The 25258-nt window shown below is 44.3% G+C and overlaps 4 protein-coding genes across 8 annotated transcripts in view; all 4 read left to right on the top strand.

Moving 5' to 3' along the window:
* The window catches only part of LOC147224215 (protein furry homolog), a 56069-nt gene extending 53389 nt beyond the window's left edge, over positions 1-2680 (top strand). For 2 of the 3 annotated variants that reach the window (XM_086164793.1, XM_086164794.1), the window contains exons 59-62: positions 332-349; positions 741-851; positions 949-1154; positions 1221-2680. In XM_086164793.1, coding sequence (XP_086020919.1) covers positions 332-349; positions 741-851; positions 949-1154; positions 1221-1479 — 594 coding nt within the window. In that variant the 3' untranslated portion in view covers positions 1480-2680. The remainder of the gene's footprint in view (positions 1-331; positions 350-740; positions 852-948; positions 1155-1220) is intronic. The other variant, XM_086164795.1, reaches the window with a different exon arrangement.
* A 1558-nt stretch (positions 2681-4238) lies between these two features.
* On the top strand, positions 4239-8446 carry LOC147224214 (uncharacterized). Its single transcript, XM_086164956.1, has 11 exons — positions 4239-4506; positions 4638-4689; positions 4923-4963; positions 5060-5088; positions 5196-5307; positions 5402-5457; positions 5746-5836; positions 6163-6648; positions 6884-7860; positions 7931-8008; positions 8369-8446. Exons 1-11 carry the CDS (start codon positions 4239-4241, stop codon positions 8444-8446), a joined length of 2268 nt encoding a protein of 755 aa, XP_086021082.1.
* A 743-nt stretch (positions 8447-9189) lies between these two features.
* Positions 9190-16817, top strand: brca2 (BRCA2 DNA repair associated). Its single transcript, XM_086164954.1, has 16 exons — positions 9190-11137; positions 11308-11406; positions 11494-11880; positions 11963-12153; positions 12257-12441; positions 12514-12684; positions 13338-13686; positions 13756-13911; positions 13983-14130; positions 14204-14316; positions 14421-14619; positions 14710-14876; positions 14996-15134; positions 15212-15468; positions 15984-16097; positions 16195-16817. Exons 1-16 carry the CDS (start codon positions 9190-9192, stop codon positions 16570-16572), a joined length of 5001 nt encoding a protein of 1666 aa, XP_086021080.1. The 3' UTR covers positions 16573-16817.
* Positions 16818-21489: 4672 nt separating this feature from the next.
* Positions 21490-25258, top strand: n4bp2l2 (NEDD4 binding protein 2-like 2). Of its 3 annotated transcripts, XM_086164513.1 has the most exons (5): positions 21490-22789; positions 23783-23907; positions 24228-24316; positions 24411-24487; positions 24571-25258. In XM_086164513.1, the coding sequence occupies exons 1-5, from the start codon at positions 21756-21758 to the stop codon at positions 24698-24700; spliced, it is 1455 nt and encodes a 484-aa protein (XP_086020639.1). In that variant the 5' UTR covers positions 21490-21755; the 3' UTR covers positions 24701-25258. The 3 variants fall into 3 exon arrangements, 2 of the variants coding, with proteins under 2 accessions (XP_086020639.1, XP_086020640.1); XR_015107456.1 differs by lacking the exon at positions 24571-25258 and having other exon boundaries at positions 23783-24014; positions 24411-24458; XM_086164514.1 differs by lacking the exon at positions 23783-23907 and having other exon boundaries at positions 24571-24707.

Raw genomic sequence — 25258 nt, 5'->3', positions numbered from 1 at the left:
AAGACGCTGTTGTCGCTGGATATTGGCAAATAAGAGCAGCGATACCGATTGTTCCAAAATTCTATTTCATGTGAGTGCATTTGTGCTAATGCGCGGGCCAGTTGTTAATTTTGCTTGCATTTTCTTTCTTTCCTCTCCCCCCCTCCTTCACTTTTACTTTCACACATCACTTACCGCCTCCCTTAACGCATGTCGGAAAAATGACCCCCGCCAGCTACTTTTTTAAAACTTTTCTATTCAGCACCTGTGAAATGAAAGAAAAAGAAATTGCATGTTCTTTAATTCTCTGCTCCTCACTGGTTTTCTGTCCCGTGCCACGCTCGCTTTGTAGCAAATGGAATCTCTGGCTGTAAGTTTAAATTAGATTTGATTCCTCTATGTTGTTAGAAGCAGTCCGTAGGCGCTTGCAGGCCGAGACGGCATATTTCTGACGTAGTCGTAGAATAGTTATCTGTGAATTCATTATCAATGGATACCCGTAGAAATATCCCACACATTCCAATCCCATGGGACAGGTTTTCAAAGTGTGAACCTCCAAAATGAAAAGAGAGAAAAAAATGATTACAAAAAGACGTCAAGTTTTTTTCATGGTTGACGCTTTAACCGACTGAAACTTAGACGATGCAAGTTTTTATCAAGAATTCAAAGCCCCACAGTCTCCCACTTTGAAAACCTATCAATGTAAACAATTCACTTAAAGCACATTAATAATAATAATGTTTATTTTGCTTACTTTTTAGCAACTGGAGCTCTGTCAGAGACTCTACAAACTCCACTTTCAGCTGTTACTGCTGTTTCAATCCTACTGTAAGCTGATCGAGCAGGTCCAGGCCATTATTTCCGTCCCTGAAGTAAGTGAGCTGTGTGTTTGTTTCATTCTGTCTCGGAAAAAACCGCGCCGTCTTTTGTTTCTGTCGTTTAACGATCGCGTTCCCCCTCGACCCGCAGCTGACGAACATGTCCGCTGAGCTGACAGAGCTGAAGAGCTGCCTGAGAGCCGCCGCATCCTCGATCGCAAACGACGACACCGCCGCCCGTGAAAGCTTTTGCACTGAGCCCGCTTTTAGCTCGTCGGAGGCCGCCGTGCAGGCCGTCCTTGAGGGTTTGAAGAACAACGGCTTCGCCACTGCCATCCGCTATATTCGCGAGTGCAGGTAAGAAACGCGTGGATTTCTACTGTAAATCTCCTTGAGAAAAACTAAAACTGATTTCAATTCCAGGACGACATGGCCGAATGATATCTTTGGCAGCCACTCGGAGGATGAAATCCAAACCCTACTGAACATTTTCTTCAGACATCAGACTCTGGGCCGGACAGGAACTTTTGCACTGGTGGGGACAAAACGGGACCTGACAGAAATCTCTGTCAAGTTAATGGAACTCAACGGGGAGATTCGGGATATGATTCGACAAGCCCGGGGTTATCGAGCCATCACAGCTTTCCTTCCGGACTCGAGAATTTCGGGCTCAACTCTTTAACGGCAGCGCGGGAGCGAATAACGCCGTTACCAGGAGAGCGCGGTGTCCGATGCGTCGCCTCTGGTCCTGTCTGAAGTTGCTGCTATCATCTCAGTGATCGACAAGCGCTCCGCTCGGCCCTTTCTTGGCAATAACATCGTTAGAAAGTCATATCTTTGCACATGCGTCAATGTATTTGTTTTTCAAGCGCATGCAGAGCGAGACCGTCGGACTTTCATTGCACTAATATGATATGTTGTCACAAAAGCGACCAATTGCTACTGAGGTCAACAACTTTTTTGCGTTTAACACACGACATACCAAAGCTAAGCAAGTCAGTAGTTTTGTTTTAAATTTCAAGGGAAAATGTGCAATTCTTCACAGACGTGGAAGACTTTTACTGTATCATAAAAGAATGTATTTTATTATCATAGCATTGGAAAACAAGAAGGGAGACTTCTTACTTGGTAAAAGTATTGGGTCTTTATGTATGTTTTGTGTGTGTGTGTGTGTGTGTTTGTGTGTATGTGTGTGTGTGTGTGTGTGTGTGTGTGTGTGTGTGTATGCGGGTGTTTAGTTTATGCTTGACTGCGTGACATGAAATTGACGACCATCCCAGATGGGAAATATGGATAACCAACTTATTGATATTGTTTATATTCAACTACTTCAGTATGCTGCAAATCTACTGTCTCCCAAACCTACATGCAATGCTCATGTGTGGGTGATATGTCACGTAAAACATCAGACTACTTTGTACCCATGCAGCTTTTAAGCAAATAGACAAAATATTTATATTATTTGCAAGAGAAAAATGTGCTTTTATCAGAGTAGATTGAAAGATATATTTTGTTTAATCTATTGAAAACATGCCAAGCTTGCAAACTGTATGTATTATGAACCGTAATGTCTATGAAAAAAAAAATATATATATATACATATATATATATTTTTTAAAAGAATAATTGTACACAGTGCGATAGTGGCTTTACACAGACTCATAAGATTGTATTTTTCTGAATTTATGATTTGACTGGTGTGTTGAGAAGAAGAGGTAGTTACTTAATATGTACAGCTCCCAGAAGAACTAACGGTGCAGACTCTCATCTTGTAAATTGTACTTTATTTGCAATGTACTGTACTTTGGAGTTCTACACACTAATGCAGCAATAAAAAAAGACTGAAAAAAATGAATAAACAAGTAAAGCTTGCATTCAATAAATATGGTTTCACTGTGTTATTCAAACATGGGTTACTGATGACATGAATTTTATCCATTGCTACATTTTTTTTTCATTTATATACAGTTTGCACTGTATACATATTCGTGTTTGACATAAAATAATACCAAAACAATAACTTTTATCTAGCGGGGATTTGTGATTTTGGGGACTGCGCTTGTACGTCGCCTCTGATTGGTCAACATTTCAGACGCTCCCACATTAATATTATTATTATTGACATTACATGTTAGTCTCTTCTATTCAGAGATGATTTGCTATAAAAACGAATTTTATTAGCGTTATCTGAAATTTATTTGTGGCTTCGGTGCCACTAAAGTCTCTTATTTCTGATTTAAAGACTTTTATTTTGAAGCCGCGGTGACTTCCTGCGCTCTCTGCGCGCGAGATTTATTTTGCCTCGCTGGACTGCCCAAACTTAGCAAGAATGTTATACGCTGCATGTCAGAGCATTTTTTACAGTATTAAACGGCTTTTATAGCTATGAACAGCATGTCAAAGCCTTTGTGGGGATATGGATATTAGCACTCTAGCACGTCGCCATGGTATGTATCCTCAAAGCAAAGTTATATACTTTAGAGGGTTTATTTTGTGAGAATGTGGCGTGAGTTAGCAGGATAACCTGACGATTGCTAGCTTGTTAAAATGTATTCCCCAGCAATGGAAGTTAAGTTAGCTATTAGCTACGTTGATTACGTTCAATTGTGATTCGCATTAGCTCCTTGACAAGCTAATAAAGGGTCCTAGTGTGAAGTTAGCTAGCGCTGGACCAGACCGTTTTAAAGACAGCCTGTGAGAGAAGCTCAAGCTTGTAGGTGTGTCATGGAAAGGGGGCTACGAGATTACCCAAGTCGCCCGGGATGGATTTTCCCTCAGAGTTCATATACGAAGCTTTGAAAGACAACATCTGGACAGGTGAGTTCAGACAACACGTTGGAAATCTTTGACTCGTGTACATCTATGGACAGCGGATTAAACATGATTTACTTTCGTAGATGTTGAATATAACATGGTATATCTTTTATATGTCGATCACGATGATACGGCTATTTCGAAATCGATTATTAAAATAGCATGGTTATGAGTTCTTGTCAACATTTTCTGTCGTGGCAACTGGACTTGAATTTCTTCCCTTTAACATGAACCGAAGAAGAGAGGTGGAACGTCTTCAAGTGAAGAAATTCAAGTCCAGTTGCTATAACAAGAAGATGTCGACAATAATTTACCTTGACCTGGAGAGCCTCCACAGACATAGCATAATTATGGTCACTATAATTCTCTTACAGCTCTGATGTAATACCCTCGATTTAGCGCATCCTATTTTGCCATTTACCCTAATTTTTTGGTACCAGTGGAGGAAAAAAACATTGTAAATTAACTTAATATTGCAAGATTTTTTTTGAAGGTACGTCTTGAATCATATTGATTTATTGCACGTGTGTTGCCCTACAACTAGCTCAGGGTGGACAGCTGGGATAGGCTCCAGCATCACCGTGACCCTGAGTGTAGGAAAGCACATTAATATGAATCAATAAATACATGTTTAAAACATGGTTCCTTTTTTTGTTAGAGCTTGGACCCTTGAACCCCGACTGGTTCGACGTATTGACCGCTCAAGCATCCACATATGAGGGGAATGCCTCCGATCAGGATGACCTGTGTGCGAACCAGGAGGGACATTTCAAACCCCCACTCAACAAAACTGCTTTGGAGAGTCAGATGTTTTCAACCCCTAAGGTTTTTAGACACAGACATGTTTTATCGCCGCAAACTGAGGAAGAGCTTTCTTTCACTACTCCTGACAAAGGTAATTATTCGTCACCTATGTTGGTTGCTAGTTAAATATATACTGTATAGTATGCCAACTAACTAATATGTGTCTGAGCCTTTCTGATATGGTTACCTAAAAAAAATATCAACCCCTCTTCTGTGAAAAAGGAACACCTTGGACATCAAGAAGTCCACATATGTTTCAGACTTCTAAAGAAGAGTAAGTCAAACTATACTGGAAATTTGCAGTTTGGTTATATGACATCTTTTTTATGTGCCACATACATTTCTGAAAGAAATATTTTTGAATGCTAAATAGAAACACTGATGATAATATTATTAAATTTAACTTTTATTTGCCTTGTTATTTGCTTTAGAAATTGATGCTTTTGTACAATGCATGTGGACTAAAGTAATGTATTAGTTAAAAGTCTGCCTCTCTTTTCTTTTCAGGGTCCTACCTTCAAAATATGAATGTATGAAGAAAGGGCTAGGTAAGCTTTAGTGTAAAGTAATTATATTCCTTATCTCAGATATGAAAGTGCAATCATCCATCACCATCTGATTTATTTCTTTTGTCATCTGTACAGACATACTACACACCCCACAAAAATCCCATGTGAGTATATTTGATCTGACTGATATTGTTCATTTACTGTGGGAAAATCAAAGTTCTTCATACAATGCATAACTATATGTCCTTGATTTGTCCCATTAATGACCCAGGCCAGCTATGCCAACCATATATCTGAGAGCCTTGGCGTTAACATTCATTCTGATCTATCATGGACAAGTTCTCTAAATACCCCACCCGGACTGCCATCCACCCTGATTTTGTGTAAGAAAGTGTATTTTTTCCTTTTTCTCCATTGTTTAATGTCAGCGACACATGTAGATTGTTCAATTACTTGTGTGTTCTCTCAATGTTTCAGCTAAAAAGGATGACAGTCCCCGTCCAATGAGCCTCCTTGATGACAAAAATATCGTGGTAGGTATTTTCCACACAATGCATTGCATTGATTTCATGCCATGAAAAGAGGCACAATGATATTGATATTTTAATCAAATGCTGAAGTATTTTTCTTTCCAAACTAAGTGGAGAACAAAGAGATTCTGCAGTTCTTAAATTGTGTGAACAGATAAGAAATCCAAATGAAGCAGTCGCTCTGAAATGTTATCACACAGGCAGCAATCACATATTTTGAACTTCAAAGTTGCAAGGTACTTTCTGGTTTATTTTTGAGACTGATGTTTTCTTCCTTGTGATTTTCCTCAGTTTGTACGGGAGCTTTTCCCCTCCGTAGCAGCTGCATCAAAAAATGAACCGATGTCACCAAAGAGAAATGACCCGGTCCTCATTCAGCAGGGTATTGTCTCACCTCTTTTTACATTTTGTTGTTTCTTTCTGTAATGACTGACAGCTTAAACCAAGCATTTAGAAAAGCATGCATATCAATAGGAACCAATCTATGATGCAGGTGTTTTGAAAATTTGCTTTGTGTTTGGTCGGTCCTGGTAACAACAATCATGGTATCTCCGTCAACAGTATTTGTCTCATTAAAAATGGGCTCCATTTACGATTTGCCCGTATCATTGCAAATATTGCACATCCTGAGATTCTTACATTTTAGTCAGGAGGATGTTGGTGATTCACTCCATGGCTCCTAATGTTGTTGCTTATTTGATTCAACAGATGTTGTTTCTCCTGAAAACGAAAAGAATCCGGAATCCCTCAGCCCACTGCCGTCTTCACCAAACCACTGCAACACAGGAGGGAGGCAGAAGGTTCCGGATGCTATTGAGGACGGACAAATTCGAACCACAGTCGAAAGTGTTCTTGAAGGGGCCGAAAATGGTCCGTCTCTGTTTTTCTCCAATAGTAGCTCAGCACTAAGGAAAGTAAAAACGACGATATTAAGGAGGAAGAAAATCATTTCAACAAATGCCTGCGGCTTCAGCTCCCCGGGGCCACCGACCGAGAACATGAATGCATCCACAGGAAAAACTACAGGAGATCGGGAACTTTGCAGCATCCCCCCGTCTTTGCACTCGGAAAGCCCTGCCAGAGCTAAAGAGCTGGGATTCACCCAGTGGTCTCCTTTGAGTTTATCTGAAATTTCCACCTGTGCGGTGGATTCCTCTTGTCTTAAAAAATCTGGTCCAGTAGTGGAAAACAAAAGTTTGACAGAAGCACAAAGTCACTCTTTATTGGTCGTAGCATCTCCAAAAAAGCCAGACTCCGGATTTACAAAGAAAAAGAGAGCATTTGTTTACACTGTGGAGCCTACAAACCCACAAGAACAAAAAAACTCTTTAAAGATGGCGTTATCACAAGGTAATTTTGAGCTCTGTAAAACCCATTTTTCCATTTGAGGTTTTGCTAAAATCTTGTTTTGTGCTCTGCTTCATTTTAGGAGAGGACTTGAAGAGTAAGGCGGTACTAAAGGCAGAGGAGGAAGTGGAATGTTTTAACAGCAATAGTAAACTTGTTGATGGAAATTCTTCAGTCCAACAGAACGACCCTGCCGTTGCCGCCAAGCGAGATCTACCTCCCTTTACCCATTCCAGATCCCAGGATTATGACGTGACCCTGCTCTGCTGGGCTTTTGCGCAAGACTCAAGTCAAATGATCAACTCTGGGAAACTGAGCACAGCAGTGAAGGATTCTCCTCAGGACAACTTCTCTCCATCGGCCTGTCTGGCTGCCATGAAACAAGCCAAGCACATAGCAAAGCAAGCATCCCTCCCACATGACAGTGCAGGTATCTCCAACCGAAGACCTGTCTCTGACACTTATCAGAATGACTCGGGCATCGAGGGAACAGTCCGTGACAGCGGATTCCAGTCTGCTGTGGCTGACATCACCAATGTGACTGCAACCCCTGCTCACCTGAGTCCAGAGAAACCAGCTCCAAGTCAACCGTGGATAACACCTATTTATTCTTCACACAGAGAAAACAGGGAGGCACAGCTAGAGGATGTTTTACCTGGAGGACAAACTGATGCCTCGATGCGTAGCATTGAGGAAGAGGACACAGTGGTTGGTGGCGGAGAGCATGAGTTGCATGTAAACAACTCACTCCAGCAGGGTCAACTCAATGGCTGTTCAGAGAAAACAAGTGATTCTCTTCCTTATGACCATGCATCAGGATTCAAGACACCACTGGATAAGGCAACAGGAATGTTGTCATTTAACCAAGAGAAGGGCAAATGTTTTCCTGAACAGACTGTAGGTGACAGGCCTCTTACTCATCAACCCAGCGAAAGGACCAGCGGCACTAAGGATGCAGGAATAATCACTCATGTGTTGGCCAGCGACTCAGACCCTGCCTCAAACGGCCCAAGCAGCAGGGACTCTCAGTGTCAGTTGACTGTGTCACAAAGAGCTGATGTGAAAGCCTTGTGTACGCTCTTGGAAGAAGCAGATACTCAATTCGAATTTACGCAATTCCAAACTGCAGATCAACACCGACAGTGTCAAAGCAATGCAATCCCCTCACAAAAAGCCAACAAAGAATTTGACCCAGATCTTCTCTCGGGTATTGATTTCGATGACAGTTTCAGTTCAGCTGCTGAAAAGCAAAATGAACATGAAAGAATTCTTTCAGTCGATGAGAATACACACATCAAATCACCCAAAGACAGAACCAAGTTAGTCGAGCCAAAAGGAGGCTCATCCTCAGAACAAATCTCCAAAGAAGCAGGGCATAAAACAGCAGCAGAACCTTGTCCCCTGTTTTTGGGTCTAAAGGAAAAGCTTGTCATGGATCAAATCTTAGAAATGGAGCAAAGTGACAAAAATGTTGCAGGGGAAGATCAAGACTGTGTGGGAGGTCATAGCACTGGGAACATCGGACACAAGGAGGCCATTCTGATGTTTGGTGACTTTTCTCCTTCAGGCTTTTCAGACTCAAGGGAGAAAATCCCAGGCCCAAGAGATGAGCATGTTCCTGGATGTCTTCAAAATGGCTCCGTAGATCCAACCACAAATCAAAGCGGGTTTAAGATGGCCAGCGGAAAAGGTATCTCTATTTCAGCAAAAGCAATGAAACAGGCAACTGCTTTACTTAAAGATTGTGACGTTGTGGACTGCAGTGATGCCACGCCAGTTCAACAGAGGAACTCAGGTCTCAGTGAAAATCAGAAAAACCATCCAAGGCTCAAAAGCACTTATTCTGTCAAAGCAACCGTCGTGGAAGAAACAGTCAACAGCTGCAGTAAATTTCAGAGGGTGCAACACGTTGAGGGGATTTATCCTCCAAGGAAAACAGCGGCTTCATCTGATTTAGTTGGTTTTCATGGTAAGCGGTCTTTGAATGAAAGCCCGTTTCCTTCTCCACTCTGCAGATTATCGAAGAATACCAGTTCTCCTTCCTCAGACTCGTGCAATAGCGGTGGATTTCGCACGGCTGGTGGGAGCAAAATATCTGTGTCAGCTGTTGCAATAGCAAAGGCAGATCGAATTTTCAAAGAGCTTTATACTCCCGAGGAAGCAAACAAGCAGATGCAGCGAGAAAGCTCATCGAGATTGGGTGATTGCGAACATCCATCAAGTGGTTTTCAGACAGCCAGCGGCAAAGTAGTTACTGTTACATCTGCAGCTCTTAATAGAGCAAACATCTTGTTTCGTGATTGCAACAGGGAACAGGATGACAGCGTTGCAAACCAAATCCCTAAGGTTCCCGGACACAAATCACCAGCAAGAAATACTGGGTTTCTCATGGCCAGTAAAAAGCCAGTCGCCCTTTCAGCTGAGGCCCTCAGGAAGGCGAGAGCCCTTTTTGACGACATTGTGACCGTCTCCAGCCCAGTGTGGAGCAGCGAGAGACAAGACAATGTTCAAAATGCAGATGAGACGAACACAGCAGGGGGCGCAACTGTCTGTGAGTCAAAGACATCTTTGCGAAAAGCTAAAAATCTGCCGAAAGACCGTCGTGCTGTTTCGGAAAAACCTGTGGAGACAGATGGCGAGCTTGTTACAAAGGAGAAAAGTGGCAAAGTTGATCTGAAATTTCACACCACACATGGAGGGAAAATCAGGACTTCTGAGAACTCTGCATTTGAGAGCATGAACGCTAAAGCCTCCTCAGTTTGTTTACATGCAGATCCCTTTCTAGCTCCTAAGTCGCTATCTCCCCCGTCCCCCTCTGTGGCAAATGCGTTTTGTTCGTCTGCAGCAGATGAATTGAAACTGGATAACGAGAGAGAGTCTCTATCGGACAGTGAGATCACAGAAGCAGCATTGCTGATCAGTGAAAACACTGAAATCAAGAAAAAAACGGATGAAACCCCACAAAATATTGGATTCCGCACAGCCGGTGGCAAAAAGGTCTCCGTGTCAGACGATTCCTTGGCAAAAGCAAAGAGTCTTTTGAATGAAAGTGTGAAATGTGAGGAACCGAAGAAAAGGCTCAGCCAAAACAGAGACTGTCTGATGCAAGAAAATGTTGGATTTTGCACAGCTAGTGGCAAAGGAGTCTGGATTTCATCTGCCGCTCTGAAGAAAGCGCACTCGCTGTTGGGTGAATGTGACGACACGGGAGATGAAATCACAGAAAAGATGGCACACTGTGATAACATGGAAAATCATAAAGATATCTCCAAGAATGAATCGGGCCTCTCAAATTTGGCTACTGTGCATGTAAAACCGTCAGGGTTGGTAGAGCCGATTCCCTCTTCATCAAGTACAGTTTCAAAAAAGATTCCACTCTCTTCTGTGAAACCGATAAGCGTTGATGGCGGATTCTTCACGGCCAGTGGCAAAAAAGTCAAACTGCCAGATGATGCAGTGGCGAGAGCAAAGTCTCTCTTAAATCAAAGTCTGACATTGGATAACATGAAAGGAGAGCCCAACCAAAATGGAGGTGCTTCGCCGCCGCAGGATTTTGGATATTGTGAGGCCGGTCATAAAACGCCTTCTTTGCCGGATGACGCTGCGGCACAAACAGAGCAGTCTCTGTGCGCCGCATTTGAGGAGGCAGAGAAGACACTCCAACAAAGGGGAGAGAATTTACCGCGGCGAAATGTCGGCTTTCAGACTGCCGGTGGCAGAGGGGTTGCCATTTCGGCTGAGGCTCTACAGAAAGCACAGATGCTGTTTGGTGACTGTGGTGATAATGAGGGTAAAATCAGCACAAAAGCGGCACATTCCAATCCCGTTCATACCCCACCAGCCAGGAGTAATGGCTTTCTAAAGGCCAGCGGTAAGCAAGTGGCCTTTTCCCCCAAAGCCCTCCTGAAAGCTAAAGCCCTTTTTGCGGACATCAGTGTCAGTGCAGAAATATCACCTGTCTCCACCACGAGGAGTGACAAGAAACCAGAAGAGAGCCCGAGTCACGACCCTAAGGCGGGTACATCAAAAGCTGGCGATGTTGAAAGAGCTCGCCTCTGTGAGGGGAATACCTCTCAGGAACAGCCCTCACGTGGGGAGGTCTCAATCGTGAACATCCACTCCCTGGATCTCAGCGGCTGCACCGAAACCCAGCAGTGGTCTCTCGCCCAGGAGGCGTTGGACTGCACAAAAGCCTTGTTAGAAGATGAGAGTGCCGCCGGCCTGCTGACGACTCCAGAGGCCGCGGGCCGTCAAGATACCCCGAAGTGCAGCGGCGCATTTTCAGTGGCACAAAACCCTGCAGAAAAAAGACCAGCAGAGGATGCAGATATGCCTGGTGAGTGTTTTAATAATACTCATTTTAATATTGCATTTTCAATTACTTCCTACAACCTGTCTCATTGGATCAGAATTATTCCAGGATTTTTTTTTTTTTTTTAAATGAGTGTAATTTGGTTTCGGTTTTTCCCTTTTTTTATCTGAAACTGTTGTTTTGTGACACTTCAGATGAGCCTCCCATGAAGAGACGATTACTGGAAGAGTTTGATAGAACTCTCGATAATCTCAGAAGATCGAAGCTCCGTCCAGAAACAAGTTCTCCCAACGGTGAATAATAGTTGTGCATTCATGAAATATTTGCTTCTGAAAATTGAACATGTTCAAAGTGATGTAATAGTTGTTTTGTCATGGAAGGTATACTGAAGGACAGGCGAGTTTTCCAGTATAGCGTCTCTCTGCAGCCAAATATCACAAGGCCGTCCAACGATGCCCCGAGAACACCTTCTGCGTTCATTCCACCGATCAGAAAGCAAAGAACGTCTCTCCAAGAATCCTCAAAACTTCACAAGGAGGGAGGACACCAGCGTCCTGCTGGAATGTCCTCCAAAGGCCACACTTTCATACCGCCCACCAAGAAAAACCCAACTGCTACACGTTCAATGGGAAACAGAGATGCTCAGGAAAAGACCTCTGCTGAATCTACAAACTGCAGTCTTGGGAACAAACAGAACAACACTGTTAATTGTGGAGCAGCGGAGTCAGCCTTGGAGGACGGCACCGGGCCCAACACGTGCAGACAAGGTAGCGTGTAGAAACGGGTCAGTCGAATACTACGTGTCACAAAAAATAGAGGAAATTTGTGAGTATCTGCTCTGTGTAACAGAGGCGATCCAGACCCCAGAGGACACCGAGCTCGCACGAAATATGCAAGACATGAGGATCCGAAAGAAGAATCGCCAGACCATTCAACCTCTGCCAGGGAGCTTGTTCTTAACCAAAACCTCAGGAGTATCGAGAATTCCATTTAAGGATGCCGTGAATGGAAAGACACCTGCCAAATACACCGAAAAACAGGCAAGGCCATCAGTTCACTTTGCTTTGGAACATTTTTACTGCCAATATAGCTTCCTGACACGTTCATGCTCTTGATTTTTTCTTTTTTTTTTTTTTTCTTCAGCTGTATGAGTTCGGAGTGCACCGGCATGTGGGCGAGATCACTGGCGAGAATGCGGAGTCTTTTCGCTTTGATTTACAGCAGTTCCTCAAAAAGGAGGCGTTCACCGACGGCGGGGTCCGCCTCGCCGACGGCGGTTGCCTGATCCCCAGCGACGACGGGACTGCGGGGAAAGAGCAGTTTTATAGGTATCTTCATGAAATATCAGGCATATTAATGAATACTCAATGTGCTGAACGGGTCTGATTCCTCTTATGCAGAGCGTTGTGCGACACCCCAGGCGTGGACCCAAAGCTGATCAGTGAGGAGTGGGGGTACAACCACTACAGGTGGATCGTGTGGAAGCAGGCCTCGATGGAAAGGTCCTTTCCGGAAACAATGGGCAGCCTCTGTCTCACCCCAGAACAAGTTCTCTTACAACTGAAGTACAGGTACGAGGGATCGTGGATTCTTTTGGCTTCTTTTTTTTAACTCTTAAGGCTTAAATCTTTATTTTGACAGCTGCTTTTACACAACCGATGACACGTCATTTGGAAGACACAGACCGAGAGGACGATTGCTGTTATACGTGATAAAATATTTGGCAGCGCAGTAAGGCTCACTGGGCCTTCGCCATGATTAAGCCTATTTACTTTTGTTGGAAATCATTTCAAGATTCAAAGTGTTTATTATGTGCAGTCTGGAAATGTGTTTTCCTGGACAATGAAGTCCATACTTTGCTGTTCACAGTGAAACCAGATCATTTTTTGGACTGGCTGACTGACTAAACAAATTAATAAGCATAATATGACATTATTGGTTTGCAAATTGCAAAAGTGCAAACTGAAATGTAATGGATATGAGTTCATAACTGAGATTAACATCTAAATAGTAGAGTCCAGCTTTGAGCATGCAAACCCATTAAGTTTAATAATTTGAAGAATATCAGTGTGATTGTTTGTTTTTTGTTTTAATTTAAAAAATAAAAAAAAACAGTATAACATTATGAAACAATTTACGTAAATGACCGCTGATGATCATATAGGATTGAGTACGTATTTCCCTATATTCGGACAGACATTTTCCCGTGTAATTCAAATTTCAGATATGACGTTGAGATCGACCGCAGCCAGAGGCCAGCTCTTAGGAGGATCATGGAAAAGGACGACGTCCCCGCAAAAACCCTGGTGCTGTGTGTCTGCGGGGTCGTCTCCAGGGGCCACTCCCCGCTCAGAAGACAACAGAGTGACGCCAAGACTCCACAGGGCTCTGCTGTCGTTTGGCTGACAGACGGATGGTACGCCATCAAGGGCCAGCTGGACGACCCTCTGACCGCCATGCTTCACGGGGGCCGGCTGGCTGTCGGTGGGAAGTTGATAATCCACGGGGCTCAGCTGGTGGGATCCCAAGAGGCTTGCTCCCCTCTGGAGGCACCTGATTCCCTCATGTTAAAGGTACAGGAACGTCTGCGTCTCCATCCGCCTTTCACCTAGTCCTCTCTAAATACCGCCACCTTTTTTTAGATTTGTGCCAATAGCAGTCGACGAGCGCGGTGGGATGCAAAGCTGGGATTTCACCGGGATCCGCGGCCGTTCCTGCTTCCTCTGTCATGCCTATACAGCAACGGAGGGCCAGTTGGATGCATGGACTTTGTCGTACTCCGAAGTTACCCCATGCAGGTAGGCGCGGCTGTGTGGCCGCTGTTTCTCGCGACAGCTCGTGGTCATGACGACGCGTCTTGTCCGTACAGTGGATGGAGAGGAAACCAGACGGCGGCGGCATCTTCCGTACCGTCCGTGCGGAAGAGAAGGAGTCGCGACGCTACAACAGCCACAGGCAAAAGGCCATGGAGGACCTTTTTGTGAAAATTCAAGCGGAAATCGAAAAGGAGGAGAAAGGCAAGTGTGCCCGTACTGAGCATGCTCAACGCAAACTGAGGCAGAATCCACTCAAACGGGATTTTATTTTCAGATCTGAAAATCCCGCAGAGGAGAAAACGACTGATCAGTCGTCAGGACATTGCAAGTCTGCAAGATGGGGAGGAGCTTTACAAGATTGTGGGCGATGACCCAGCTTATATTGAGGTTATAAGTACTTTCCATGTTGTGTTCTTGTCTCAAAGGAATCTGTATAATATATTAGTAATACGGAGCTTTAATTACAAATACGTTTTACTTTAATCTTCAAGGCTAATTTGAATGAACAACAGCTGGAGAGCCTGCGTAAATACAGCCGGGCACTCATGGAGAAGAAGCAGGTCGAACTGCAGGACCGCTATCGCCGCGCTCTAGAGGATGCTGACGGCAGTGAAGCCAGCTATCCAAGACGGGACGTCACCCCCGTGTGGAGGCTCTCCATCGCGGACTCCCTGGATCCAACCGGAAACAGTCAGTCCTCCTCTGTCTACACGAACTTTGGTTACTGAACTTCACGCTACGGGCGTGTTTTCAGATTCTGATTGGCGCTGTTGTTTTCAGTTTACCAATTAAACATTTGGCGACCGACCTCTGACCTCCAGTCCATGCTCAAGGAAGGCTGCCGCTACAAAGGCTACAACCTCACAGCTTCAGACGGGAAAAAGCGCATAGGTCTTGCAACTGTGCAGCTCAGCAGCACTAAGAAAACTCGATTTGAGAACCTGCAGGTACTGAAGAACCTAGGAAGTTGTTTTTGATGCGGAATCACCCGTGAGCTAAATTAAGCCAGGTCGGGAAAAGAACCAAACATACCACATGTAATGTGTGCGATTTGTCTTCCAAATAGCCCTCCCAGGATTGGTTGTCTGCTTGTTTTCAACCCAGAGTGTCTACCTCTTTCATGGATCTCCAAAACTCAGGCCTAAAGATGCCTTGTGGGGAGGTAGATGTAACAGGATATGTCATCAATATCGTTGATCCACAAGGTTTGTGACCCAGCTGCCTTGAGCGCCTCTGCCTTTTGCCCTGTCGTAAACTGAGTGTTTTTCACCCGCGCACGCAGGCTCCTCTCCTGCGTTTTATCTGGTCGACGGGAGGCTGAACTTCGTCAAAGTCCGTTGCTTCAGCAGCCTCGCGCAGTCCGGCCTGGAGGATGTGGTCAAACCTTGCACGCCATTGGCGGTCAGTAATCTTCAGCTGAGGGGCCAGTCCACTCATCCCACTCCGGTCGTCTATGCCGGGGATCTCGCCGTCTTCTCCACCAACCCAAAAGAGAAACATCTTCAGGAATCCCTCAGCCTGCTCAGAGCCCTGGGTCAGGTACAGCGTTGCATAATACTAAGAAGTGGTGTTATCATTTCATGTGGTCTAAAATGTGTGAAAATTCCAGTTTTATGTTTATATTTGAATCATAGTTGTTTATCATGATTGCTCCCCGAGTTTGGAAACTCCTGAATAAGTAATTGATCGGGATTTGAGCCTATTATATGAAACAAGAATGGACCGGTAGCTTCTTAAACCATTTCTACGGTCAGAGCTGTTCTGCTTCGATCACCAACACACAGCACTTTCCTTGTAAAACATTGCAGTAATAAGTACAGCAATAAAAGCACATACAATAAAACATCACACAATTTCACCGACATAGGAAATAAAGCTCAGCATGACACATTTTTAATAAAGATATACTGATGCAATACCGCAGAACCTCCTAGGGGTGCATCATTTTTAGTCCTTGATCATGATAAATATATGCGTAACTTTGTTTCAGTACAGTGTTTTTTGTTTTCTCGAATCTGGATACAACTAAGAAACCTCATACTCGTGTTCTTCAGGGTCAGGAGAATTTCTTTATCACTGCTGAGGAGAAACTTTCACGCCTGATCAAATGTGATGGCCCAAGCTCCCTCTTCTCACCAGCCCCCACAACAGAGAGACTGGATTTAAAGGCAAGTGTGCGTTTACCTAAAGAATAAAAAATCCCTGTGAGCAAACAATTTAGTAATAAACAACAGGTCTAACATTAGAATGTGTTCCACATGACAGAGAACATCTCTGCAGGGAACCTTCACGCCCCTGAACAGCAAACCACCTCCAGCTACTGGTTCCTCGGAAAAAGATCCAAAAACCCTCAAGAGGAGGAGGGCGCTAGACTATCTGTCCCGGATCCCTTCCCCGCCTCCTTTGCCCCACCTGAGCTCAGGCGCCTCACCGTGCATCAGCAAGACGTTTAACCCACCCCGGAGGTCGAGGACGCCCGGCACGCCAAAACCCCCGCAGTCCCCTGCTCCTGGACCGGCCACGTCTGCGCTGATGGACGAGTGGGTGAACGACGAGGAGCTAGCTATGATTGACACTCAGGTGCTGCGTGCAGACGATGCCCGCCAAGTGTACAAGCAGCGCACTACTATGGGAAGATACTAGAAAGACTATCTGTAAATACGGCGACTCGCAATCTCACTCTACTCTTAAAAAGGTGCAATAACATCTCCTCACTGTCTTTACATATCATCAAGAAAAAATATTCCGCCAGTGAAACTTTGTTTAAAGTTGATTTGGGATCCCCTCCCAAAACTGTTTTGCCCATCTGTAAAAGGCAAGTTCTAAATTTAGAAACCATCTAGTGTAAATATGGAAACAGACTGTGACTCAAGAGAAAATCGTTGTTAATAAATACATAACTGACACAAGGAAAGAGGAATCCGCCATGTTGATTGACAGTGAACTTACTTTAATAAATATCCGGTGCAAAAAAAAAAATAAAAAAAATATATATATATATATATATGTATATATATGTATATGTATATATGCACTTCTTTTTTTTTTTTTTTTTTAATGGAAGTTTTGAGAAGGCAGAGAAGGCCGAATCAAAATTAGTTTGAGATGCAACAGTGCATTTGCTACCTTACGTATCCTTTGCTTACAGTTCTGAAGGCCAAGAGGAAATGAGGAAAGTGAGGCACCGTAGCAAATTAATAAAAACATTAAATAAATACATTTGATTTAAAATGACCACTGTTAGCGAGGATGTCTTTGCTACCAGGTTAGTCTATCTCTTCCACAGGTTGAGTCACAAGTTTCTTTTAAAACAGACTGTCATTTGGAGATATTTTTGGAGTGGACATTTTCCTTTATGATTGATTCAAAATGTCACACGTTGCCCCGGAGTGGACGGCTCAGGACGGATGGCGGAGCTGAGGGCCGCGGGGAAACGCGACAGATCAGTCAATATCGGGATGAGGTTCTGCCTCTCGTTGTGTTTAATCTGGCAACATGTCACTCAGAATCAGGTTCCAGAGTTCTGGAAGCAGGAATCGCGCCCTATTTTGCTGCAGCCTCCACTGTTATCAGACTTCTTCCTTACAGAGCATCTGTCTGAAGTTCTGTAGCATAGCATAGAATCGAAGTATTGTCATTGCATGTCAAAATGCAACAAAATTGTAGTGCAGCTCGGTGTTGAAGGAAATGAAAACTAACGGGGAAGGTAAAATGCAACACTATGCTACACAATATAATAATAGATAATAAATTTTAAAAAAAGGATGCAATAAAGTGCTTGACTAGACATGTAAAATTCAAATACATGAAAAACAAATAATGCACGGCAAGTTATTGCACTTGAGTGATGAAGGGGTAATTAGTTTGCAGGTTTATGGAATGGTGGTTAAGTGGTGTCTCTGAGTCTATTCGTGCAGCTTTTGTGTGCACAGGAGCGCTGACTGGGGGGGCAGCAGTTTGAACATGTGGTTGCCTGGGTGGGAATTGTCCTCGATGATTTTTGTCACCCTGCTGAGCTAGCCAGAGCTGACGATATCCTCTTGGCTGGGTCGAGAGCAGCCCGAGATCTTTTGGGCAATGTTTCTCACCGCAGTGCTCTCCTGTCAGCCGCCATGCATCCAGCATAACACATTGTCACACATTATGTCCTGGTGCTCTCGGTAGGTCACAAGCAGCTCCTCCTCTAGGTTGGTTTTCCCGACCAACCTAAGTAAATGGAGTCGCCGGACCATGTGCACCCCCGGATTTCTGTTACACGATCCCTGTTGATGTGGAGTAGGGCTGGCTCTGTGCCCCCTCTCCTGAAGCCCAGGATGATTTCTTTTGTTTTTGTGGTGTTCAGTGTGAGGTTGTTTGCTGTGCACCCATTTGTCGGTTTCCGCACCTCATCTCTATAATCTCTCTCACTTCCTCTCTGTAATTATGGTGATGTCCTCTGCAGATTTATAGCAGGTGTTGCAGAGATGGCACGGGGGAGCGGCCGTTTGTGTGTGTAGAGTGTACAGGACGGGGAAGGGTACACAACCATGGGGGGAGCCGGTGCAGAGTGTTATGGTGGAGGAGAGGTGGGGGCCGGATCTGTCTGCTTGTAGGCGGTTTGTTAGGAAGTCTTTAATCCAACAGCAGACGGGGGTCGAGATTGTCCATTTGATACCGTTTCTCCACCAGAATCTCCGGAATGATGGTTGTTGAAGGTGAAGATGAAGTGTATGACGTCTGGCGTAGTTTTCCTCGGTGGAGCAGTTTGCTCTGCATGCATACTTGTGGGGGCATGGTAGACCTGAGTGCTGTGAGACTATGGCAACGGCAACGGGTGTGTAGCCGTTGGGATTGGCTGCAGCTGGCCTTTTGGGGAGGGCGATTATTGTAGATGACTTTAGGCATGAAGGGACGATGGTATGTGTCAGGGAGCGGTTGAAGTTTGTGCTGAGGACACCGGTGAGCTCATCAGCGGATGCTCGGAGTACCCTTCCAGGTACTTCATCTGAGCCGGTGGCTTTCCTGTGGTTCACTGTCCTCAACACCTTTCTCACTGCATGCTCCTGAAGTAGCAGTGTGCTATTTTGGAGGGCCGGTGCGCTTGTCGATGGTTCTGTCAAGGGCATGGGAGCCTTGCAGAGAAAGTTCCTCGACCTGTGTGGCATCAGTTTTGACAGGTGTTGGGTTTCCGCCTCTGTAAGTGGTGACAGGGTTAATACCCTGCCACATTTTTCGCGGTCCTTCTCTGAAAAGTGATCCTTGATTTTTCTTTGAAATGCCAGTTTGGCATTTTTAATTCCTCTTCTCAGCTGAGGCCTGGCCAAGCTGTATAGAGTCTTGTCTCCTGATTTGAAGGGGGAGTCCGGTTTTTGAGGAGGGTCCAGACCTCGTTGGTCATCCAGGGTTTTTGATTTGGGAAGACCCTGATCTACTTGTTTACAGTCACAGTGTAAATGCAGCGGTTGACACTTTTTTTTCCCACTGTGTTTCCATTTCTGCTAATATCCTTGCCCTGCTCTTATGAAACTATATATCGTTCATATCTCAGCACAGGTGAAACTTGCATCTGCATACATATATAATGAATAATAGTCCATGTACCTCCTTGAACAGAAAGCACGACTTGCCAAAGCACGACTTGCCAAAGAGATAAACGGCTGTTCAAAACATGCCAAAAGTCATATGGGTGGCCCCTTATCCTGGATGAGAGGCGAAACGGCTTCAAGAAATCAAGCAACAAGATATGACAGCAAGTATCTGGATGATTGAAAGCACGCATTTATTATCCCAATATTATCAATGTAAACCTCATCTGCTTCCCTCTGGACTCCTTTTGCACTTCCTCTTCCTCCGATTGCACCCTTAAATCCGTATTTGACACATCTTTCAAATGCACCATACTGTGATTGATGAAGGTCCTATGGTTCAGTTTGCTCCCTTACATCCTCCATGCTGTGTCTCCTTGGCAATGAGGGTGTCATGTGACTCGGGCCTGTGTGGTGACATCTGTTGTTGGGGTTTTTATCATTTCAAAGGATTACTGGTTCAAGCTGTTGTGTCTCCTGTAATATACATATATACATATATGGGGTGGGTTTCCCTCCACTTTAATAACTGAAAGGACAAAAAAATGTAGAAATGAGGTACAAAGTATGAATAATTTTTTTGACTCAAGATTTCACAAATCCTCTGGAACATTAATCGTGTATTTCTAAAAATCCACTTTTGGTACATGCTTAAAACTTTAACTTTGAGCGTATATTTAAAACAAAAGCAAACAGCATATATTTAAGACAAAAAGTGAGTCGTTTTTCATCGTCTTTCAAGAAAAAAAAAAAAAAGGGTCAAAGAAATTGTTCCTGCAAGCCAATCACTGTTCGGTGATCGGTAATGATAAATGTTAGGACCTTGATACCAGTGACGTGCGGTGAGGTTCATGGCTGGTGAGGCACTGACGTCATCACAATCAGATTTACAAACATATGAACCTTTCAGAGTAACTTATTCACCATTTTATTGGCACCAGTTGACGTGCTTTGTTTAAAGTATCATATCAGCATTCTTTACATATAGAACACTATATGTGTGAAAATCACTGCCAGTGAAGACAGTCGTCCTTGATTGGTCCTGTTCCGACTGTATGTTTTGAGTCTTTTTGGTGCCGAGAATGAGCGCTCCGCTGATGCTGCCGGAACGGTGACCACCGGCCGGAGAACTTTGTCGCCTCAGGAACAGTTTGAATGAGATCCTTCTGGGCCAAAAAGTTGAGAACCTGTCCAGGAGATTTACATTCATCCCTCATCGTTTGTGAGCTATCAGCCCGATGACATCGGCAAAAAAAAGCTGGATGGCTGCACTTGACTGTTTAACTGTTTACTGTAGCTTGTTATTGCCAATTATATTATTCTGTAGCTAAGTAGTAAGAAGGATCCTTGGGATTAGAGGTGCCCCCTACCATGAGGCACTGTCACTGCGTGCCTCACTTAATGTCTCTTCGCAGTTGTTTTATGATCATGAGAAACACGAGAAACACATTACAGTTGTTGACGAAAAACATTCGACACATCAGCTAAACTATGGAAATTTAGTTCATACATTAAAAGTGTTTTTTTAATAGTGACATCCACAGAGACAGCAATAGTCTTAGTGCATAGAATGGCAGCACAGCTAGCAGAATCATTGCGCAATCCATAGTGGGCTCAGCTGGTTGCCACATCACTGCACGTCTCTTTTTCATATTTGAACGGTAAATGTGAATTTTTTTAGCGATTTTGAAAAAAAAAAACTAAAAGTGATGAAGCTACGTGGAAAATGACTTTATCGTACGAGTCATTGAATGAATATAACCATTTAATTTCTTTCCATGATGACAGGTGAGGCCCGGCCTCCTCTGCCTCTACTGACTGCACGTCACTGCTTGAAACCTTTTTCCACTGCTGATGACCTGCTTACAACATCATTTTGAGGCATTTCATGCGTTTGTTGTTGTTGTTGTTATTCTCCACTTGATGGCGCAAAGACTCTCGCCAACTATCAACAGGTACACGAAGAAGAGGCATATGACGTCACTTCCGTAAACAAAAAAACTGCTGCAATGTTGGAATGGTGTACAGGATTGCTTTTGTCGTTATTTCCGTTATTTTTACTTTTTGATTCCAAAACATTACGTAATCGTGTTTTTGAATTTGTTTGTTTGTTTTTCAGATGAAGTAGTAATATTTAGCTGCACGAAGTTTATTTTCTTTCTCGACCGTCGTTGCTCGACCTAGCTAGCCGTTTTGAGTTCACTTTCATGTTGTCGACTAGAAGCCAAGTGAATGTAAACATTGTTTTTATCCTTTTATTAGATGTCTGAGGCGGTTTCTCTTCGAGATGGAAATCCCCCCACCGGGGATTTATCCGAAAACGGTAAAACTGAAGAAGGTGGTGTAGAACCCCCCGCTGCCAAGGACGCCGGCTGTGAGACTAACGGCACTTGCGGGGAAAATGAGCGGGAGCGGGTTGTCAAGCAGGTCGGACTCACTAGCACAGCATTCATCGGTCCGGCGTTTCCCCCACAAAAAGACGCTCCCAAACCCGACCTCGAAAACTCGTTGAGTGAGTTTTACAAAGAGCTCGAAGAGATCGACGGACGTCAACACGGCGCCGATGAAAGCGATCGCGATGGGCGAGACGAAGGTTTTGCTCTGCGACCCAGAAGCTCGACCAGCGGCGAGATGCAGAATGCAAACCTGCAGGAGTTCAGAGGAAGAAGACATCGAGAGAGGAACGCCTTCCACAGGAATAGTGAGCTTAAATCCTCGTCTTGGCCTCACTGGTATCAAAACGAACCGTATCACGCCAGATGGCCAAGATCGGGTGCTGACCCAAACGATTTCAGAGGCGCACCAACTCAGGATCCCCGGTATTATCCTCCTCCAGTTGACAGAGAACCGGATCCCTCATTTCGCGGACCCCCATTCCATTGCCCGCCCCTCCCTTATCCAGATTATGAGCTGCCTCACACACATGCCACTTGGAGACCACACGGAATCCCAAACCAGCACAGGGGTTTCCCCGAGGGGCCCCCATTACCTCAGCATCATCTCCCGCCTCAGGGCTTTTATGAAGAAACCCCTCCCTATTTCGACGGTTACGAGTCCGGATACAGCATGGATGCACGCGCAGATTACGAAAACGGTCGGTGGTACGACGACCCGCAAGAAATATGGCAAGACTGGGGCGAGGATTTTGATATGCGTCAAGGGTTTGATTCCGGGAACGACCTGTGGGAACAGCAGCATCACTGCCGACCCCCCGATGAGACCGGAGCGCATCATTCCTCCCAGGTGCTGATCTTGTTGCGAGGATTGCCAGGATCTGGGAAATCGACGATGGCCAGGTACATCTTTTGAGCACTCCGTTTTGATTCATTGACTCTGTCATTGTTCGGCATTGAACATTCAATTTTAGAGATAAACGTTTCCATTTTGACGTCCCTGTAGTCCTAACATGACCAGATTTGCCAAAACACTGGATGGCATCGCCACCAGAAAAGATAGATTTCAATAATTAATCAGTAAATACTCCTCAAGTGAAGAAATTCAAATCCAGTTGCCACAACAAGACTGATTCATGACTGAGAACCTCCACAGACATAATCAGAAAATAGCTTTCAATGTGCAATTTGAGACATCCATCCATTGTTTACCGCTCGTCCTACCCAGTGTCGCAGGGATGCTGGAGCCTGTCCCAGCTGCCATCGGGCAAAACAGAAAGGCCCCCCTGTCTGAATCAAACCCGGGTCAATCGAGCTAAGATGCCGAAGTGCTAACCGCCGCGCCGCCGCCTATAAATATTTGAAACACCATTTGAAAACATTTCTAAAAAACAAAAATAAATGTAAACAAAACAACAGTAATCATAAATGTAACCACCTGCGGGCTTGAAATTTACATCTGGGAAAAAAAGAAGTAAAAAAAAAAATCAGATGGAAATCATCCAATGATTACCATGTTTTATAGAATAAAATTTAATGTTGTGAAATAGTAGTCGTCAAACAGGCATTGGTTTGGTGATTGTTGGAAGCGATGAGCCTCTTTTGAAACAGAAATTTAGCTGGTTTCCGTCCCGGCTCACGCCACAGAATGCAGACCAAGAAGAAAATAAGTACTATTTTAACAAATATCAACAAAAATAATAATAAATCAAAAAAAGATTCAGTAGGTTTATTGGGAACTTTTAAATATCCAAGACATGTAAATGAGAGTGTGAATGGTTGTGTGTCTCTCATCCGAGGACAGCAGTGACAGTCTCACATGACCGTGAGAAAACGGGGATTGTACTCTTTCTCTTTTGCTAAAAATAAAACCTCTGTCACCCGTCTCCCCCACAGGAAGCTGCTCTCCGATGCTCCTGGCGGGTTGATACTGAGCACGGACGACTACTTTGCGCAGGAAGATGGTTACCGCTATAATCCGGGGCTCCTCGGCAAAGCCCATGAATGGAACCAGTGCAGGGGTGCGGTAAAATAAAAACCCAGCGCTCAGTCTTGTCCCTCAGACCTCGGCTTCCTTGAATGTCGCTGAAGAGGAATTAAAGTGTCTCAGTATCTACAAACATACCTAGTTGAGTGGCAGTAAATTAAATGTGTCTCTATTGAGCAGGTTAAATAGGACAAATTACATACATATGTAAGATAGTTTATCTGGCTGTTTCCTCCTTTAATTTTAGCTTTTTTTAAATTCAAGCTGTTTTTAAGCCATTCACGTCACTTAAAAAATATGTTTTGCTTACATGGTTAAACCCTATCCTTTTTTTTCCCCCCAACCTTCCCATAGCCAAAGATGCGATGCACGAACGCCGGTCTCCCATCATCATCGACAACACCAACATCCAGGCCTGGGAAATGAAGCCGTACGTTCAAATGGTGAGCTGCCACGTCACTCTTACGCGCTTTTTTTTACTCCACGACTTTCATTATCTCGAAATCAAACAAAAAAAACAAACAATTCCTGTGGCAGGCTTTAGAGCAAGGATACAGAGTGGACTTCTGCGAGCCCGACACTGACTGGAAGTTCGATCCCTGTGAGCTGGAGAAGTAGGGCTCCTTCTTTTACAGATTGATATCTAAGCGGCAGCTGTTGATGGAAAACTAACACCCTCGTCCCCCCCCCCCCCCAGGAGGAACAAGCACGCCGTTCCCCGGGACAAAATCGCGCAGATGATGGACCGCTTCTCCTCGCCGGTTTCCGTCAGCATCGTCATGAACTCGCAAGAGCCGCGTCCCGGCAAAAAGAGACGACGGAGATGAGACCAAATGTTAGATTTTCTTTTTTTTTTTTTTTTATCCCCAGGAAGGTTAAAAAAGCCAAATAATTAGCCTCAAAGAAGAACAATTTTTCTCAAGGTGTAAATACTTAGTAACCGCCGCCCCTCCCGGCTTTTTAAATATGTTTTTGTAAATTGTCAATTTGTACGAAGAAGAGAGGCTTTATTTTCTTGAACGTGATTTTTCAGTATTTACTTGCCTGTCAGTCTTATCTCTGCTCTGGAGTAAATCAGCATCACGATTTGGTAAGCGATTTATCGGGGAGGAGGGACCGGTCAGCTGTTCGCTATCGCCCTCGGCCCGGGGTAATTCCTGGAAGTCAGAGGCGGAGCGGCGCTGAGTGTCCTCCCCCCTGTGTTGCCACGAACAAGAAAAATTGTCACGGTCCATTTTACCTTTTGTACCTGTTTTATTTTTTTTTTTTACCCTGACCCCTTTTTCGTCTGTGTGATCTTGTTCCTGCAAAAAACAGTTCAAATAATATCACAATCACTGATTCTTGTTGGTATCAATATAAAAAAAAAAAAAAAAAAGGATAAC

This window comes from Fistularia commersonii, chromosome 18 (assembly GCF_037954325.1).
Source record: "Fistularia commersonii isolate RoL2024-O1a breed Wild chromosome 18, RoL_Fcom_v1.0, whole genome shotgun sequence".
NCBI lineage: Eukaryota > Metazoa > Chordata > Actinopteri > Syngnathiformes > Fistulariidae > Fistularia > Fistularia commersonii.
Note: the sequence above shows the minus strand (reverse complement) of the source record. Positions and strands in the feature narration are given on the sequence as shown.